The sequence below is a fragment of the Falco punctatus genome (genome assembly GCF_963210335.1).
Source record: "Falco punctatus genome assembly, chromosome: 1".
NCBI classification, from domain to species: domain Eukaryota; kingdom Metazoa; phylum Chordata; class Aves; order Falconiformes; family Falconidae; genus Falco; species Falco punctatus.
Genome location: NC_137580.1, coordinates 94,758,612 through 94,775,677, shown reverse-complemented (window position 1 = coordinate 94,775,677; position 17,066 = coordinate 94,758,612). Strand labels below are relative to the sequence as shown.

At 46.5% G+C, this 17,066-nt stretch overlaps 1 protein-coding gene across 1 annotated transcript; it reads right to left on the bottom strand.

Moving 5' to 3' along the window:
- Positions 1-375: 375 nt before the first annotated feature.
- On the bottom strand, positions 376-17,022 carry BRAP (BRCA1 associated protein). The gene is made up of 12 exons (XM_080390733.1): positions 16,888-17,022; positions 16,538-16,693; positions 15,577-15,778; positions 14,579-14,768; positions 12,370-12,483; positions 11,734-11,882; positions 9,470-9,545; positions 8,321-8,459; positions 7,729-7,838; positions 6,000-6,089; positions 3,984-4,087; positions 376-2,747 (listed from the first exon to the last, which is right to left on the bottom strand). The coding sequence occupies exons 1-12, from the start codon at positions 16,967-16,969 to the stop codon at positions 2,387-2,389; spliced, it is 1,773 nt and encodes a 590-aa protein (XP_080246859.1). The 5' UTR covers positions 16,970-17,022; the 3' UTR covers positions 376-2,386.
- Between the last annotated feature and the right edge of the window lie 44 nt (positions 17,023-17,066).

Sequence of the window (17,066 nt, the reverse complement as noted above, 5' to 3'; positions counted from 1 at the left end):
CCGGGGTGAATGTGGCAGTAAGTAAATACCCAGATAGTCACCGTAGGTTGCCTCGTCACCTGGGATGATTTTAGGAAAGGCTGGAGGGCACTCAAGGACTGCGGGTAATTTAGTTTAATGCAAAAGTATTCCACAGTCCTTGCTTTTTCTGCATGAGCTGCCCCCTTCTCCTGAGCTAGAGATAATTACCCTGCCTTATCTGCTTAGATCAGCTCAGCTGAACCAAACTTCCCCCCAACCCAAACATGACAAAGAGCTCGTTTGGACAGATTTGCCTTCGAGTTAAAAAGTAGACTTCAAAAAGAATAGTTGCATGTTTTGTCTTTCTCCCTGCCATCTCTTCCCTCTGCTTCCAGTTGAATACACAAACAAAAATACTGCACGCTGTTTTAATTTTCAATCACATTTTTTGAAAATGAATTCCAAGATACAGTACAGCATCTTAGTGTTCTACACAAAGCAAGCTTTCAGCAAAAGGTCAGAGGACCTTAGATGGTGTAAAAATATATCTTAAATAAAATAGTTTCTATAGGAGAGCAAGCTGTGTTGTACATCTCTAGGTCCTTAGAATAATTTACAGGAGGCAGAGGCCTGGTTGTACAATCCACACACTACAAAAGAGTTAGTGTACATTCATGCTACAAAGTTAGAAAAGGTAGAAGTTCCAGATGATTGGGGCAGATCTCCAAACCCAAGCAGTGGATGCAACGAGTGCACTCACAAGTGCCCTGTATTTCAGTCAGGAAGTTCAACGCTTCCAGTCCATAAAGTCAGGAAGCAGATTATAACAACTCGCCTTCTGAGGCATTCAGTTTATTCTAACTCATTCCTTTCAACTGGCCAAAAAGAACAACTTCTAGCAATAAAGGACTAGCTGGTTTATTTCTTTGTTCCAGTTCGGAGCTGGTAAGTCAGAGCTGCATTTTCAGTGTAACAAAGATCACGGCTGTTTCTGCCATGTGAACAACGGAAACGGACCATGCTACGGTCTGAAAAGAACAATGGCGGGACTCTCCCAGCCCTTTTTAATAAAGGATCGGCTTTTGAACACTCAGATGGCTGAGCACAACGCAGCAACCAGGACAGTCACTTCTCCAGCCAAGGTAAAACTCTTCCCATCCCAGAGCGTCAAGTCTGGTACATATTCTAAGTGAAAATCAACCTGAAAAAAAAAACAAAACAGCCACCCAAGATTTGTCCACACATTTCCTTTACAGGACCTGTTTACCTGTGGGGCAAATAACCTAGGTTTTGCCAACAGAGATTTTGGCCAGTGCCATGTTTCAGAGCAGAATGGGCAGCGCCAAATGACCACAGAAACTGGAAACAGCTGCTGCATCGAGCAGCGAGGGTCCGGTGGCAGGGCAGCATGCCTGGCCCTGCTGCAGCAAAGGCTGGGGGCAGGCGGGTAGGAAGAGTTTGTAAAAAAATACAGCATTACTCACTCTCCTCACCTTGTTTGGAGAAAAGCAGCACTGGAGCTTACACCAACTTACCCCTAGTATAGCCGATGGTGGGAACGCGCATGCGCCCTGCTCTGGCAGGATCGGAACATTCTGGCAGCTGTTAATATCTAACATGTACCAGTGTTTGCAAAAACAGCTCTATTTAATTTGTAGAAATGCCTGTAAAATAACCACATTAAACAGCATCCAGAATATAAAACCTTCATGCTTTCTGCCCAAACGCAGCAGCATTGGCCTTTCAAAGGCCATCTGTAAAATGAAGAAAGAGATAGTAGCAAAGTCCCTTAAAGCATTTAATATCCTAGAACACAAGCCTTTAAGACTCGTTCAGTTTCTTACACCACTAAGATAGTTTATTTTCCACACCTCACTCCTTTTTATTTCCAAACCACAGTTCTACTCCTGCCCTAGCAGTTCTGCAGCGTCAGGACTGAACATACTAAAAGGAGATGTATATAATCTAATTTACACTGTTTATTAAATAAAATAATTTTTTAATTGCAAATACTTTTAATCCAGGAGAAGAACTGGAGAAGCCTTACACACTGGGCCTAGCCTACTCTACAGCATCCCCAGAGGGAATGTGATGTTGAACACGTACACACCCACTCATCCCAAAACAGTACACTCTCCAAGAAAGTCAAACGCATGATAGGAGGGGCCTTGAAAAGGTAGGAAGGCAAAATGGTCATTAAGATCTGCCTTAAAAAAAAAAAAAAAAAAAAAGCTAAATAGTGCAGTGAAATGCTTTTAAATACCACAGACACCTCCACTGACTGGCAGCCAGTTTTATGAGCAGCTCTGAAGACAATTTCTAGCTGAGCTTTAGTGAACTGGGTGTTCCCAGCCAGAGTACCGAGAGGTGAGCCTGGCCTACCACCCGCATGGCCAGTTCCAGTATGAGCCGAGCATTCTGATTTTCATTTGCCCCTCTTTCCACGGCCTCTCCTGGAAGAGGGTTTGCCCGTGCTCCCTGTGGAGGAGCTGGCAGAAGATGCCACCGCAATGTTGATCTGTCCTTCCTGAATCTCCTGTCGGGTCTCAGCTGGGAGGTGATTGATTTTCTGTTGCGTCTCTAAGTAGAACATGACATCCCGCAACTGCTCCTGAATCTCAGAGATCTGCAGGTCCTTTTGTTCGCAGGTTTCCTTTAACACTCTCTCCTCTTCCTTTAGTTTGTTCTGAAGCAAGGCTTGATTAGCTCGCAAACACTTATTCAGTTCTTGCTCCTCCTTGAGCTCATTGGAAAGCTTGGCCACTTTGTTATTCAGCTGAGAACACCTTACAAACAGAAGCACAAGTCAGGAAAGCAGCGCACCATACCAAGATCAAACCCCACCACACCCTTTTTATTTCCAATCCCTTCAGGCAACTGACCCCCAGCCCCACCAAGACCACCCGGAATTTGGTTTTCTGGCAAAAGATGGGCGTGGGGAGGCAACACAAAAGGACTCTTGATATCCTCTCAGGATTTTCTACTCAGCTTAAGGCTTGCTAGCACCTGTTTGCCTGCATATGGAATAGGATCTCGTGAAGCAGAATCCCTTCCTTTGTCCCTCCGCCCGCATAACCCAGGAGAACCCCTTCTCTTGCAAGTTAGGCAATCCCATCTTGTACCAAACGCCAACAGCGCAGGCAACAGACAGGGTGTGTTTGGGAGCACACGATCGTCACCTTGAACACACATCTGCGACTTACAGAATAGGTGCCAAAAAGGGCACAGACATTACATGGGGTCCTGAGAGCACTAAAGGCAGTCAGGGACTCCCAGATGCTGGCTCCCACCACACTCTGAGTACAAGACCCTGAAAATGCCACTTTGCTCAGGAGCAAGATACTCCCACAAGAATATCATTTACCTTCCCTGCTCCTAACAGCTCGGTGCTTTTGCCCTGAAAGTTTGCTGGCGTCATGCACAGACTCCTTTCCACTCAGCAAGGTGAGCTGCGTGAACCACTGCTCACTAGCCTGGGTTCCCTGCTCCAGCTGCTGCAGAGGCAGCAGTGACAGGGGCCCAGTGGGCTAGGAGGAATAGAGCACAGGAGGAGCAGAGCACGCAGTCCCACCTCGGGAGCTGGACCACGCTGATCCACATGGTCCCTGTGCTTCACATCTTTCCTCTAAACACTTCCTCAGATCTACATTTTTCTCTGTGCTGGGTGAGATGCCTCTACTGAGCTGCCTTTCTTCTCTTTGGATGTATCCGCCAATTGCAAAACAGACCGGCGTCTACTTCTGAGCAGGCAGAGGAAGGATTACTGAATGCTAAACATGCAGGCCATGTAAAAAGAGCCAAGAGCCCAAAAGCTGTGTTCCATCTAACAGGCAATTTCAATTTGTGAACACCTACAGAAACGAGAGCTTTTTTTAAAATAAGCTGTGTTCTCAGTATACCAGTTTAAATAGCTCGGAATTGCCCAGGAATAGCAAGACTTTTTTTGTTGTTGTTGTTGTTTTGGATGTCAGTGTACGGAGTTTTAATGGCTGCATGGAACTAAACCTGGCAGCGGTACCCACTTCCTTTCGACAAACTGCTTTTCTTTGAGCAAGTCATTCAGCCTCTGTTCCAGACTGTCACACTTCTCAATGGTTTCTTTAAATTTGGTCTTCATGTTGTTAATCTGTAAAAACAAACACACGGGCATTTCAAGCAGATCAAAGTCCTCTGCACTTTCATTATGACATTCAATTTTCTGGAGTGTTTTCCAGACTTTGACCAATTGCTATATCAAGGCAAGCAACAATTTTGAGTCAAGAAAAGGCTTAATTGTGATGAAGACCCTCTGCATTACACTTTGCGGTACCCCTACAAGGAACCATGTTGCCATGGAAGCTGCTCACACAGAACAGCAACTCAGGCTGCAAATCTGTGCCAGGCACCCCATTCAAACAAAAGCCGCATCGGATCCTTAACTTCTTATTGACTGCAGTTAAGCATTCAATTAGCCATTCTCTCAGATGTTTTTGTATCTGTCAGCAGACTTAAATTTCCATCTTCGGGTTTTACAATGCCAGGCTTTTGCTCATTTTAAACTAAACCTCAAATAAGTATGGTAAAAGTCTGAAAATTAACATGCTACTTTGCTCAGCACTGACTCAGCAGCTTGCTGTCATAAGGCAGTGACCTACTGACACAAATATCTTACTCATGCAAAACACAAACAGAAACACACATACATTGGCTTCCTCTTCCTCTCTACTTCACAACTCAAGACAGCTACTGCTGAAGAAAACCGAGCTTTCATTCTCTAGGCACTGCACAGAACATGTTGAAACCTCTAATGTAAGACTTACAGGAAATTTATGGACAGAAATACTTGTTTCCCCTATATTAGTATCAGAAGCGTGCTTGCATGTAGTGAAGGCAGGAATTTAGAGGAAAAATGCTTTCCTGGAGGAGCAATTTGGATAAATATCAGTGTCAGCACACATGGTGCCTTTGCTGATGCCAGAGTCAATGCAGAGCTGGTTTTAAGCCTTCCGGCCTTAATCACTGAATGTTTATGCAGCTGATGGTTAATTTGGGGAAACAGCCTGAGCACCGATAGTGGAATACACTGCATAGTGGCACTGATCCAGACAAGACTTACATGGAGCAAGTGACATGAATAAGACTGTAAGGATCTTTAAACATGAAACCACATTTGGGGCATATATCGTAGCCATTTCACTTTGAGGTTGCTTTGTGGATCATGTTTCCTGGTCACATACAAGATGATTTTTGCTATATCTTTTCCTTTTATAGGGTCCTCCATAAGATTTCTGGGACTGTTCTTTAGAGCAAGGTCAACCACTATTTCAATAGTTCTAATTTCTACGTTTACAATACTACTTAACTGCAGATACTAAATGGTTAATTAGAAGTCATGTAGGCAGTTCAGTTAAGGACTCAACCCTGAATCCTGACTCACTTTAAACCTAGTTGAAAGGATCTACGTGGAGCGAAAAGCATTCAAATATTCTCACTGGATTTCTGCTCATGACATTTTGAAGCAGTCCTGCCTACAGGATGCTTTATAGGAGGAGACTCTGAACTTTTCCCAAAGGGTGATGAGGAGAAATAGGGGATCAAAAAGAAAGGGCAAATCAATATGCATTTGGAGCAGAAAGACAGCTTCCACTTTCTGCAGCCAAGCACATTAAAGTCATATTGTCTATGCTACACTAACCTTCCCTAGAGATACACGTCAGCGTGAGACGGATGACATGGGCAAGCAGGGATCCTGCAGCAGCGCAGACTTGTTTTCCCCACTGCTGCAGTTTCCCGAGCAGCACATTTAAATCAACCCTCAATCTAGGTGGCAATCTACCTACTTCCGCACCGCTGAGCAGCAAATTGCTAGATCTGAGCATCGAGATAAGAGATACGTCTTGAAGCCAATTTTCTCAGCTGGTAGTGGAACAGGCTATGCGAGGCCACGTCATGCAACGCCCAGGCTGCCCGAGAGATAGAACAGTGGCATCTCCCATCGAACTGAGCAGTGTCCAGGGGCTGGTTTCAGCCGTTTCACACATTCCCAGAACAGAGCTCACCTCTTCAGCCGTATCCTTTTCTATTCGGACAATCTTGTTTTCCCAATAGATTCGCTGTGATTCCAGCTGGCTTGTTAGCAAATATGAGTACTACAAACATAGAAGATACACACAGAACAGTCAGCTTTTGCATAAGGGTGGCTATGCTGATTAAGAAGCCCAAAGGGCTTCAATATACAAATCAATTTAATCAGATGAAATTGAGCATACAGGACATTCTGAACATACATGCAAACTGCAGATCCAGCAGGTGTGTTTCACCAATTTGATTTCAAAATCAAATCACTTGATTCTTTGAAATCAAGGAAAGCCTTCAGAGCACAACAGCAAGGATCAAGCACGAGTTCTGCCAAGCCATACCCAGTGTCACGTCAAGAACTTTTTCAAGAGGAGACATTTTTCATTGTAGTAGCAAAAAGCCTCTACAACTTTTACACTCCACAGGAAATGAAGCATCAGCCGTCTCGGTCACAAATGCCTGAGGTCCCAAAGGCTGCGTTGCAGAGTTCCCCATTCAGAGCCCAAACCCAGGGTAAATGCACACATCTAGCTTTGCTGTCAGAACATCTCTGGGAAAACACCCTCAGCTGCATATAACCACTCACAACTATTGTTCTCCTACAAGCATGGCCCATTCCAATGTTATTTTGGCACCCGAACAAGGATATATGCCTTACATCCCATCTTTTCCCTTCTGGTTTTGCACATGAGTCGTGTGCAAAGAAGATGGGAAAACACCATCATTTCTTATCATCAGGCTAATAAGCACCAAATTAGGCATTTGATACAGAAATAAACATGTGCAAAAAGCCTTGAACACACTGCCAAATCCATTCTTGCTACAAATACTCAGATCTTGTAAGCTAGATAGAGAGGTCTTGCATACTTTAAGCACCAACCTGCCAGAAAAAAGGGTTAAAAATAGCTGGTTTAGCATCTAAGCATTGCTCAGAAAATTCATGGAAAAGAAAACAAATATTTGAGCAACAAGCTTACAAAGTTTGGTCTCTGTGGGCTGTTCCTCCTCAGATACCCTTGTGCCTATTGCGGCTGAAATCATGTTGCAGTATATCTGCTCAGTGGAGCAGTAATTTTGAGTTTCTCTGCTTTACCCTTCTAGTTAGGATAGGAGAAGCTGCCCAACCAGTAAAAAACAAAAATGAAACAGCAAAAACCTCACAAAAAACAGATCAAGAGAAGGACGCAGAACAGGGCTGGTATCAGACGAGCCTGTCTGCTTTCTTTGACAGCCAAGGTAAGCACACAGCTACAGATTCCTACATACTTGTTCAATTTACAAGCCAAGCTACTCAAATTGACAGTTCCATACACATCCTGGCTCTTAAGCCAAGTCACGGATCTACCAGGAAGGGTTTAGTGAGCGAGTCTGGGCATTCAGACCCATTTCATTCTCCAGTGACCTGAGTGTTCATCACAGCATAACCAGCTCATCTTCAACCTACCAGCAAACACAGGACAAAACTGCAGCCAGCTTACACTTAGCTGCATTGGCTCTGCAGAGCCAAGAAGACTTATTATGGAAGGGAAAAAAAAAAAAAAAAAAAAAAAAGAGCAGTAAAAACATCCTGCTTCTGCCTGAAGATGACTGCCTACATGCAGGGAGCAGGTCTGCTGCATAAGCTGATGTAATTGTCCTGTTGTCATATCTGGATTTGAAACACTTCCACACAGCAGCACAATGCAGAGTCCAACAAGCCAAAATATTTACCTCTAATTGTAAGGCATCAATTTTCTCTTCCTGACACATATCTCCCTCGCACTCATACTGAACTATCTTCCCATCAGTTTTACTTGCAACCAGTCGATGGACGTAGTTATCTGAAGGAAGAAAATTCAACCACAGGGAGTTTTAGCTTAAGAACATCCAGGTTGACACCAGTTATGCAGCACAATTAACCATGCAGACTGCTGCAACAGCATATTAGCAAGGCAGAAAGCCAACATCAGATGTATTTGTTATTTAGCAGACGTCGCACAGACACCTTGCAGGATATTTATTACAACAGCCCATTCCCATACCTCAGGGCAAACTGATGGAATGGGAGTAACAAACAAATTCTGCAGAGACTACAGGACCGCCCTGGTTCATTACAGAATCATGTTTTCCCTTCTCCATCTGCTACAGACCCACAAAAACTGCTATTAGAGAGGAGATGGATGTTCCCAAAAGACCAGGTATTAGTACAGATGCAAACCTTTAATCTCCAAGCAAACTCTACCACCACAAGTACTCTTACCAAAGGGTCCCAAAAGCCGTTTTACAAACAAGGTCATCCTACAAGGGAAGACAGAGCTCTTACCTCCAGCATAATCCCAGACTCTGTGGTTGGTCAACTGCATTGCGTAGGTGTGCTGGGTCTCCTCAAAGTGTTTGTAAGCGTGTCGACTCACGTACCGGCCACAGCCTATATGTCCACATATTAAACAGATCCAAAGGTTCTGTCAACAAAATAAGAAAGCTCTGTGTATACAACGCTGTCAAGTGGTGGTGTTGGTGCTCTGAGAAAGTGTGGTCTGACCCTGACGGCCTGCTGATGCTGTGTACATCCAGTCACTTCCTTAAAAAGCTAACAGTGTTTACTTTGCCCCCTCCTGCTTTGAATCCTTTCTCAGCTGGAAGGCGAAAGAGAAGGAGGTACCTGCTCATTTGAGCCAATTACAAGCCTGCAGGTGCTGGGCATGTTGACAGATTACCACAAGCATGGATGGAAGAATGGTCTTGACTAATGAATGAAGCACCTCAGCAGGACCACACAAAAGCAAGCTCTGAAGGGCAGAGACTAGAAGGGACCACCAAATTCAGTGTTAGTTTAGCTGCCTGCTATCATATTCATGTTATCACACACACTCTGACCAGGTTATATAGAATCCTACAATGGTTTGGGTTGGAAGGGACCTTAAAGACCATCCAGTACCAGTCCCCTGCCATGGGCAGGGATGCCTTCCACCAGCCCAGGTTGCTCCCAGCCCCATCCAGCCTGGCCTTGGGCCCTGCCAGGGATGGGGTACCCACAGCTGCGCTGGACAACCTGTGCCAGTGTCCCACCAACCTCACAGTAAAGAATTTCTTCCTTATATCTAATCTAAATCCACACTCTTTTAGTTTAAAACCACTACCCTTTACCCTATCACTACAGGCTCTACTAAAAAGTCCCACCTGCCTTATAAGCACCCTTTAAGTATTGAAAGGCTGCTTTAAGGTCTCCCCAGAGCCTCCTCTTCTATGCTAATACTTTTTTTTTTAAGAATCAGAAAGATCTGTCAGAACAGGAAATCTGGGAGTTAAGATCCCTTCCCAGTACTGATTCCAACTCATAAGGAAAGCAGATACACCACTGACTGGCAAAAGCAGCCCAAAAGCAGCCACAGAATTAACCCCAAAAGCAACTAGAGCAGCTGTGCAGTCAGATCTAGTCTAGATCTCACTCACCATCCACCCACCTACTTACTTCTTGAACTCCACACTCAAAACACTTGTTCTCTTCCACCGGCTCAGGTGTTTGGCAGTATCTGCAGACAGGACACCTAGAGGGCAATAAGCATCATGATGAGACACAAGCAGCTCCATCTTAATATTACAGTAATTAAAGAGAGCCAGAGAGCTCAAAGTAAACGCTTTATGCAGTGGGACGCTCCCTATATGCACGCTTCTCTCAGTTCACATTTACCCCACACAAATTTGCCTCCATTCCACACAAGGCTACTGTTTTTAAGCCAGTAAATGACAGAAGAACAAAGAACCGCTCTTCCGAAGCCATTTCACAGCCTCAGCTTGATCTGGTTTTGCTGCAGTCTGAGTGTAGAGAACATCTGCAACCAAGAGCATCAGCGGGGCTGCCAGCGACGTCAGCCTCTGCTGGTAAGCAAAAAAGCCATGACCAAGCTCAAGAAACACTTCCCTGCCTCAGTCATAAACATCGCAAGAAGCGCTTGTATAGATGTGTTACACATCTCGAAATATTGCTCCTCCGGACTGCTGCCAACTGATATCTTCAGTTCTCCATTACATGCAGGGTTTATGCAGCAGCTACACACTGTTGTGGAAGGATGCGGTAACTACACACTGCTGAGGCCAGCCAAGTCACAGAGGCAGGTACTCACACTTGGCAAACATACCTTAATACCCTAAGGAGATGCTTCAATTTCACCCCAACCCAATGGATTCGGTTTCAGCCCTTCCAGGAGGAACATCCCATAACTGTACCCTAAAAGATTCAGTAGCAGGCACCCCGCTATCATTTCTTTTGAAACTATACCACTGCCAGAAAGACAGAAGACCCAAGATCAGATGGAAACTTTGTCCAGACCCTAAGCGCTAGAAGCTCGGCGAGGGAGCAGGGTAACTGCTGTTGCCAGAACTGTTGATGTATTTTTTATTACCTGCTGGATAAGCTACAGAAACACTCAAGGGAGGAGACAACTGGATTGCAGTCAGCTTTCTATACAAATTCAGGTACTTACAGCCTCCGTGGCACCTAAGCAAAGTGGGCACAGATTTTCTTTCTTCGTTCTTCTAGTCTGGGAGCTAAGTTCTGCTTAAATTGTATATTAGAGATTTAAGTGCTATTTTGGATCTTGCTCCTACACTGGCTAAGCTCCACTGCTTCAAATTTAAACTGGTTTTGATTTATGGAGCAAAGCAGCCCATAAACTTGAATAGGTACAAATCTGATTAATCTTACTGAGGTTCTGTTACTTTGGCTTACAAATGATATACAGAGGACTAAAAGCTTCCTCACACTCCATCAGAGAATCAGGCAATCAGGGGTACTAGTGACAGAGAAGAAAACACAGTGAGGATCGGCAGCTGCAGTATCTACGGCTGCCTGATGTGCAGTGAAACAGCAAATAGTGTCCAGAGGAATGCAAATATGCACAAGTGACAGCAGCACCTGGGTGCCAGCTGCACCCCCACAGTCAGGTAGCTTGGACACATCAAAATCCTCATCTACAGGGATGTGGAGAATTGTAATAGCAAGAACAGGAAAGAGTTAGCAGTAGCAAAAAGTTCAGCTGCTTTAAGGACAGACCCAGGTCCCATCCCCAGCCCTGCCCAGTGCCACAGAGGGTCTCCCAGAGCCAGTGACACAGCCTCCCATCACTCAGCCCATACCCACCTCGAATAATACAGCCTGTCTAGGGCAGCTGCCTCCCCTTCCCAATTTACTGAGTGATCTTATCATTGTTCCATCCCATCTCCCTTCTGTCTCCCTTTCCAGTCGTGTCCCCCTGCACAGCTGCTCTTGCCCAGCTCTTCTTCATCCTCTCCCAGCACCTAAATAAGGCAGCAAGACTGCAGAGCTCCCAAAAGGACTCCTAAGCTCCAGCAGCCAGATGTGCAGATCTGCCTACAGTGCAGCCTCAGCTATGCTGAGGAAACAAATGACCAGACAGACATGAAAGACCGAACGAAACAGGGCTCTGTGTGCACCCAATGCTGTTTACCCCAGTATTTTTATCCTACAATATTTTAAAATAATCAGCATTACTCTACAACTCCCTGCCTGCCTTGGCAGTGAGGCCCATGGGAAACACTGTTCAATTACTTTTGGTGGGGAGATTTCTCTCTGGGAGTCCCTTAATGAGAAAAAGAGCATTAGAACTTGCAGTAATTCCTTCCCCTACCCTCCAATGAGCAGAACCAGTCTTGTCAGCACATAACCACCAACTCAAAACAGAGTTTTAGATGTGGAAATAAAGAAAAGCCTCTTACGTGGTGTCCTCCCACCGCTGCAGACACTGGCTATGAAAGCTGTGGTTACAGAGCGTGGTAAGGATCCCGTTCACGGACTCATCCATCCTCTCCAGGCACACCGTGCACTTTGGGAGCTCTGTCAGATCCATCACAGGCAGGCTGGCCCCCTTCAAAAGAACAAGCAGAGACAAAGTGCTCAGCACCTTCCAATCACCATAAATTAAGTACCCACATAACAAAAAGTCAAAGTTCTCTCCCATTACCCCTGGCACTAGGGTACAAAAACTACAAAGTAACCATGTGAGTCTACACAGTGGTTACAAATTTATTGAAAAACAAGGATCCACAACATTCAACAGATCACAGCCAGGATCCTCTTCAGAGCACCGGCTCCCTCCAGCTGCTGCATCTGCAGCCATCCCCATTCTGTTTTCTAGATTTGCTAGATGTATGACCCATGGCAGGCTTAGGTCTGAGATGCACAGTGGCGAGGCACGAAGCCCTTTAAGTCACCAAATTGTTCCAAGTAGCACTGGAATGGGAAATGGGGTTTGGGTCGATGCAGTTAAGCAGTTCTTGCAGCATTCTGCCCAGTCCAAATAATCCTGTTAGAATTCTCTGAAATACAGGGAAAACAAAACAAATCAAACTTACATCTTCTGATTTGAAGACTTCAGCCCTTTCCACATACACCAGCTGGCAAACATCCTCCTCTATAGAGTTGAACTGCCGGCCGTTGCATGCCATATAAAAGCTATCTGCATCAGCCTGTGCACAAAACAAAGGAAGCCAGTTAAAAAGAGAAAATTCGCAGCTGATACAACTGAGGAAGAGGAGGAGAAATCTGCCACAATCCTGTCTTCTCCCCTCCACCCAGCCCTGTAATACCAGAGGAGCCATTTCAGACTGTCAGCTCGTGCCAGCAGGCATTGCATTTTGGCACCAGGCTTAGTTTTACCACTTGAAGACAAGAAGTGAAGTTCACAGCAGTGACAGCTACTCTGATATTTGAGCATTCAGCAGGAACAACGGATTTCCCTTCAGTATCTGATTTGCCCTTTGTCAGCAATTTCAGTGCATTTGCAAAGCAAATTTGGTCTCTGCAAAAATTTAAGAGGGCCACGTTGCAGGACGCATGTGTCAGGGAAAGGAACAACAATTCAACTGTGGGAAAGAATCCATTTCACTGGTCACAATTCAGGCATGCTCTGAACTGTGCCTTGCAAAAAGGCAGAACCAAAACAATACCTGTCAAATACATCATCCCTTTTCACCCAGTAACCTCCCCAAACCCTTTCTTTCGCAAATGATTGCACCAGATTGAGGCAAGTTAGCTGAAAGCCACATTCCTGGTCACTCCAGCCTGAAACATAAAGGCCCTCGAGATTTGCTTTTGCTACCTGCAGACACAGCCGTTAGAGGTCACTGGGGAACAGGGCTTCAGGGCACTTCCTAAGAAACAGGAATTTCAGGGTGAATTTGGGTAAAAGTTTATGAATTTGCTGCAAGGCTGTTTAGGACTAGATTATTTGCCCGTGTAATTTCATATGGCGATACACAAAATGCATCTTTACAGCTACTACAAATAGCCCCAAACACACACAAATGCTGCCTCTGCACAACAGACAGGGGAAATATCTTGCACAGCATTCATGGCTGGGGGAAACCTCTCCCTGAACCCCAAAATGAGTCATTTACAGTGGGGGGGGAGAGAAGGTACAAGTGAGAGGGTCCACACAGGAACTAACAGGGGCAAATGCTTAAAGCTACAGAGCTGAAGATGACCTGTAAGCAGCAAACTGTGTTATCTGGTCACAAATTCATCCCCTGGGCTCTCAGTTTTGGGGGCAACTGTCCTTTTCACACTTGTCCTGGTTTCAGCTCAAATAGAATAAATTTTCTGCTCGGTAGCTGGGGCAGTGCTGTGTTTTGGATTTAGTATGAGAATAACGTTGATAACACACTGATGGTTTTTGTTGTTGCTAAGTAATGTTTATACTAAGTCAAGGACTTTTCACTTTCTCAGGCCCTGCCAGCGAGAGGGCTGGAGGGGCATAAGAAATTGGGAAGGGGAACAGCCAGGATAGCTGACCCAAACTAGCCAAAGGGATATTCTATACCATGGGATGTCATACTCAGCATATAAACTCAGGGGAGTTGGTCAGGGCCTGCTGATCGCTGCTTTGGGACTGGCTGCGCATCAGTCAGCGGGTGGTGAGCAACTATATTGTCCATCACTGGGGTTTTTTCCCTTTTGGATTTTATTCCTCCCTCTCCTTCTCACTACAATTGTTATTGTATTTTAATTATTAAGTTGTTCTTATTCAAATCCACAATTTTACCTTTTTCCTGAACCTCTTCCCCATCCCTCTGCAGGGGTCAAACGGGGAGCGAGCGAGCCAGCTGCACATTTAGCTGCCAGCTGGGGTTAAACCACACCACCACTGTACTGGCAGTGGCTGTGAGACCACCCAGCTCCTCAGCAAAGCAGAACAAGTCCTTCCTAAAAACAAAGCCTCACTGGCTGGGTCCTTTCCATTCAGCTCAGTAAAATGCCCACTCTTTTTGAATATGTTCTGAGATAGCAGAGAACTGTGTATCCTCACTATTTTTTTTTCAAATGCCCTGCCAACAAGAAATAGGATTGGTAGAACACAGCAGTCACTGGCCTCTAGGTCCAGGCATGGGACTGACCTCAGACAGCAGCCCCATGAATTCTCTGGGCAACAGGACAGTACAGTTTCTCTGAGGGTAAAGTACAATCTTGGCTAACAGCTGGCCAGTGAAGCAGGGCAGCACTCCTGACAGCAACTGCATAAGACAGTGCGGTCACTTCTACAGCAAAGGGACTCCCAGCTCTTACCTGCGAGCTAAACTTTATCAGCACCATGTACTGGTTTGGAGTGGAATCTCGGATGATTTTCATGTGCTCAATTACTTCATAGAAGGAGGCCACAAACTTCATCAGGTCATGGCTGGTCATTGTAGCAGGGACCGTGAGGATGCACAGCATGGCGCTGCGCCTTACGTCTTCCTTTAAAGAGGTCATCTTGCTAATAAGACAACAGTGACACCAGGTCATCTCATTCAGAGAGGACAGAGGCATATGGCTGGACACATCACATTTCCAACAGTTGCAGTTAAAACAACAACGTTACTACCAATCTTAACTCTCTTTCGCACATTTGTAAATATTAAGAAAGGGAAGCGAGGGGCTGTGGTAGTGTCCAGCGTACCCACATGAAACTATAATTCTTTGCTAAAGAGTAAAACTGGGCAGCTCCAATAAACAATGGTTTTGTCAGGGGTCATTTGACATATGTTCTTCTACAAAAACAGTTGAAGCTGGCAAGCCACAGATGCTCAGGACTATTCCTGGAACAAGCGAGCAATGTTTGTAACTATTTCAAATGGCCATTTTGTGTCTCCTGATAGCTTTCAGGAAGACCTGAAATGGAAGTGCTCACGAAATTATAGAGGAACAGTGTGGAATTGTAACCCCTTAAATATTGGATGAAACCTCCTGCCTCAGACAGCTGCCAGGACCCCACAGATCACAGTTTAACTGTGGGATCCCTTGAGAAGCTGCCTTCAAATGTCATTTTTTTAGGAACCTGCACTCATCTTATGCTCTTACAGCTCCTGGTACAAGTCCTCTCCACCTGGAGCTCGGGGGATCCAAGCTCCTCAAGCTCTACCATTAATGCAAGGCACCCTCTGCTCTCCTGGGTGCGAGTCACCCTTCCTGTTTGTCCCAGCTCAAGAGCCACAGCCCTAGGGCTACCGACTCACCCTTCCGGGTGGAGGCATCATTCAGGAGCACTGTTCCCACTAGAGCTACAATTAGTCAAGCATCCTTACTTTGTTTTGTACAGATGCATAATGCCGTGAACTATTTCAACTGAAGGATTCCCACTGAAGAAGGAAATCTGGTCAGGGAGCTGTTTTGAAGGTGAGTCTGGAGCAGCTTCACGCTCTTTACTTTGATCGTCATGTTTATTTTTGTCCTCGGCAGATGCAGCCTCTGAAGATTTTCTTCCTTCCACAGCAGCTTTTGTTTCATCTTTTACAAATCAGAAGTTTCCACATTACTAATGGCGCATCAGAAATACCTGCTGTTCCCTAAGCACAGCCTGCATGTGCACAACAGCACACTGAGAAGTCAAATCACAACTCTGGAAAGCAGCAGAATGAGACAGCTCTCCTCTTTACTGTCCCAGGGGAAATTCCAGAGCCGCCAGGCATCCAGGGCGAGCCCCTGGCAGGACGCTGCAGATCCAGCTAGGCGAGCTTTGTACCGGTAAAATCCCAACAGGCACCAGTACTAACACCAGGAACGGTTTGCTAAGCAGGGGCGAGGAGCCGGCTGCTCATCCTGTGCTGCTCAATGGCAGCTTGGATGTTTGGCAAGACTTGGTGCTTCCATCTTTAAACTTCCTCCCTACCAGGGAATTTAAGCACCTGCAGAGTGGACTAGTCTCATGGCTACAGATCAGCAATGCTGGCAAGCAAAACACTAACCAGCCCACGGCACAGCCTAAAATAAATTCAATTAAACCCTTATGGAGTGGGAAATGTTTGCCAGGAATGACCAGCTCTCCCATACGGACCCTAGCACACATTACTTAATTTTCTAGTTATTTCCCCAAGCCCCACAACCGACCCAAGCCCCAGCCGCACCTCCACTGTCCCCACACTGGCAGAGCTGTCACCCACCCGGGTAGTGCCTGCTCCCCTTCCACAACAAAGAGCCACCGCACCAGCAGGGCAGGTGACAACCAGGGACCCCAAAAAGTGCATCACCCGCACCCGAGGCTGGTACCTGGCCGTGGCTGGATGGTCTCAATGATCACGTCGGTCATCTCCCTGCGGCCCAGGTGCTGGTGGAGGATGGCCGCCCGCTCCCCCGGGCCCTTCCCCTCCAGGCAGGACGGCACAGCCGGGACCGCCCCTGTGCCCTCCGCGGCCATCTCCGGAGCTACGCAAGAAAAAGGAGGCGTTGGGACAGGGCGGTGGCAGCGGAGCCCCGGTACCCGGAGTCACCGGCAACACCGGCACGGCGACCCCCAACCCCTGGGACCGCGGACAAGGCGCAGCCCCCTGCCCCGCCCCGGCGGCCAGGGCTATCCCGCACCCGGGCCCGGGGCCCCGCGCGGCGCCGCGGAGACTCACCGGCCGCGCTGTAAGCGAAGCCCGCGGGCAGCGGCGAGTGCTCGGCCAGCTCCAGCCGGATCACCACCAGGGACACGCTCATGAGCCCGGGCACCACGAACCGCCGCCGCGCTCCGAGGAGGCCAAGGAGATGAAGCACCGCTTCCGCCTCCCGCACCTTTCCCCTCTGACCCCGCCGG

Coding starts and splice junctions, on each gene's coding strand:
- BRAP (XM_080390733.1), bottom strand. CDS start 16,969: ATGAGCGTGTCCCTGGTGGTGATCCGGCTGGAGCTGGCCGAGCACTCG. Junction 14,769..15,576: donor ATGCATCTGTACAAAACAAA/GTAAGGATGCTT, acceptor TTGTCTTATTAG/CAAGATGACCTCTTTAAAGG. Junction 7,839..8,320: donor AGTCTGGGATTATGCTGGAG/GTAAGAGCTCTG, acceptor TTCTTCCTTCAG/ATAACTACGTCCATCGACTG.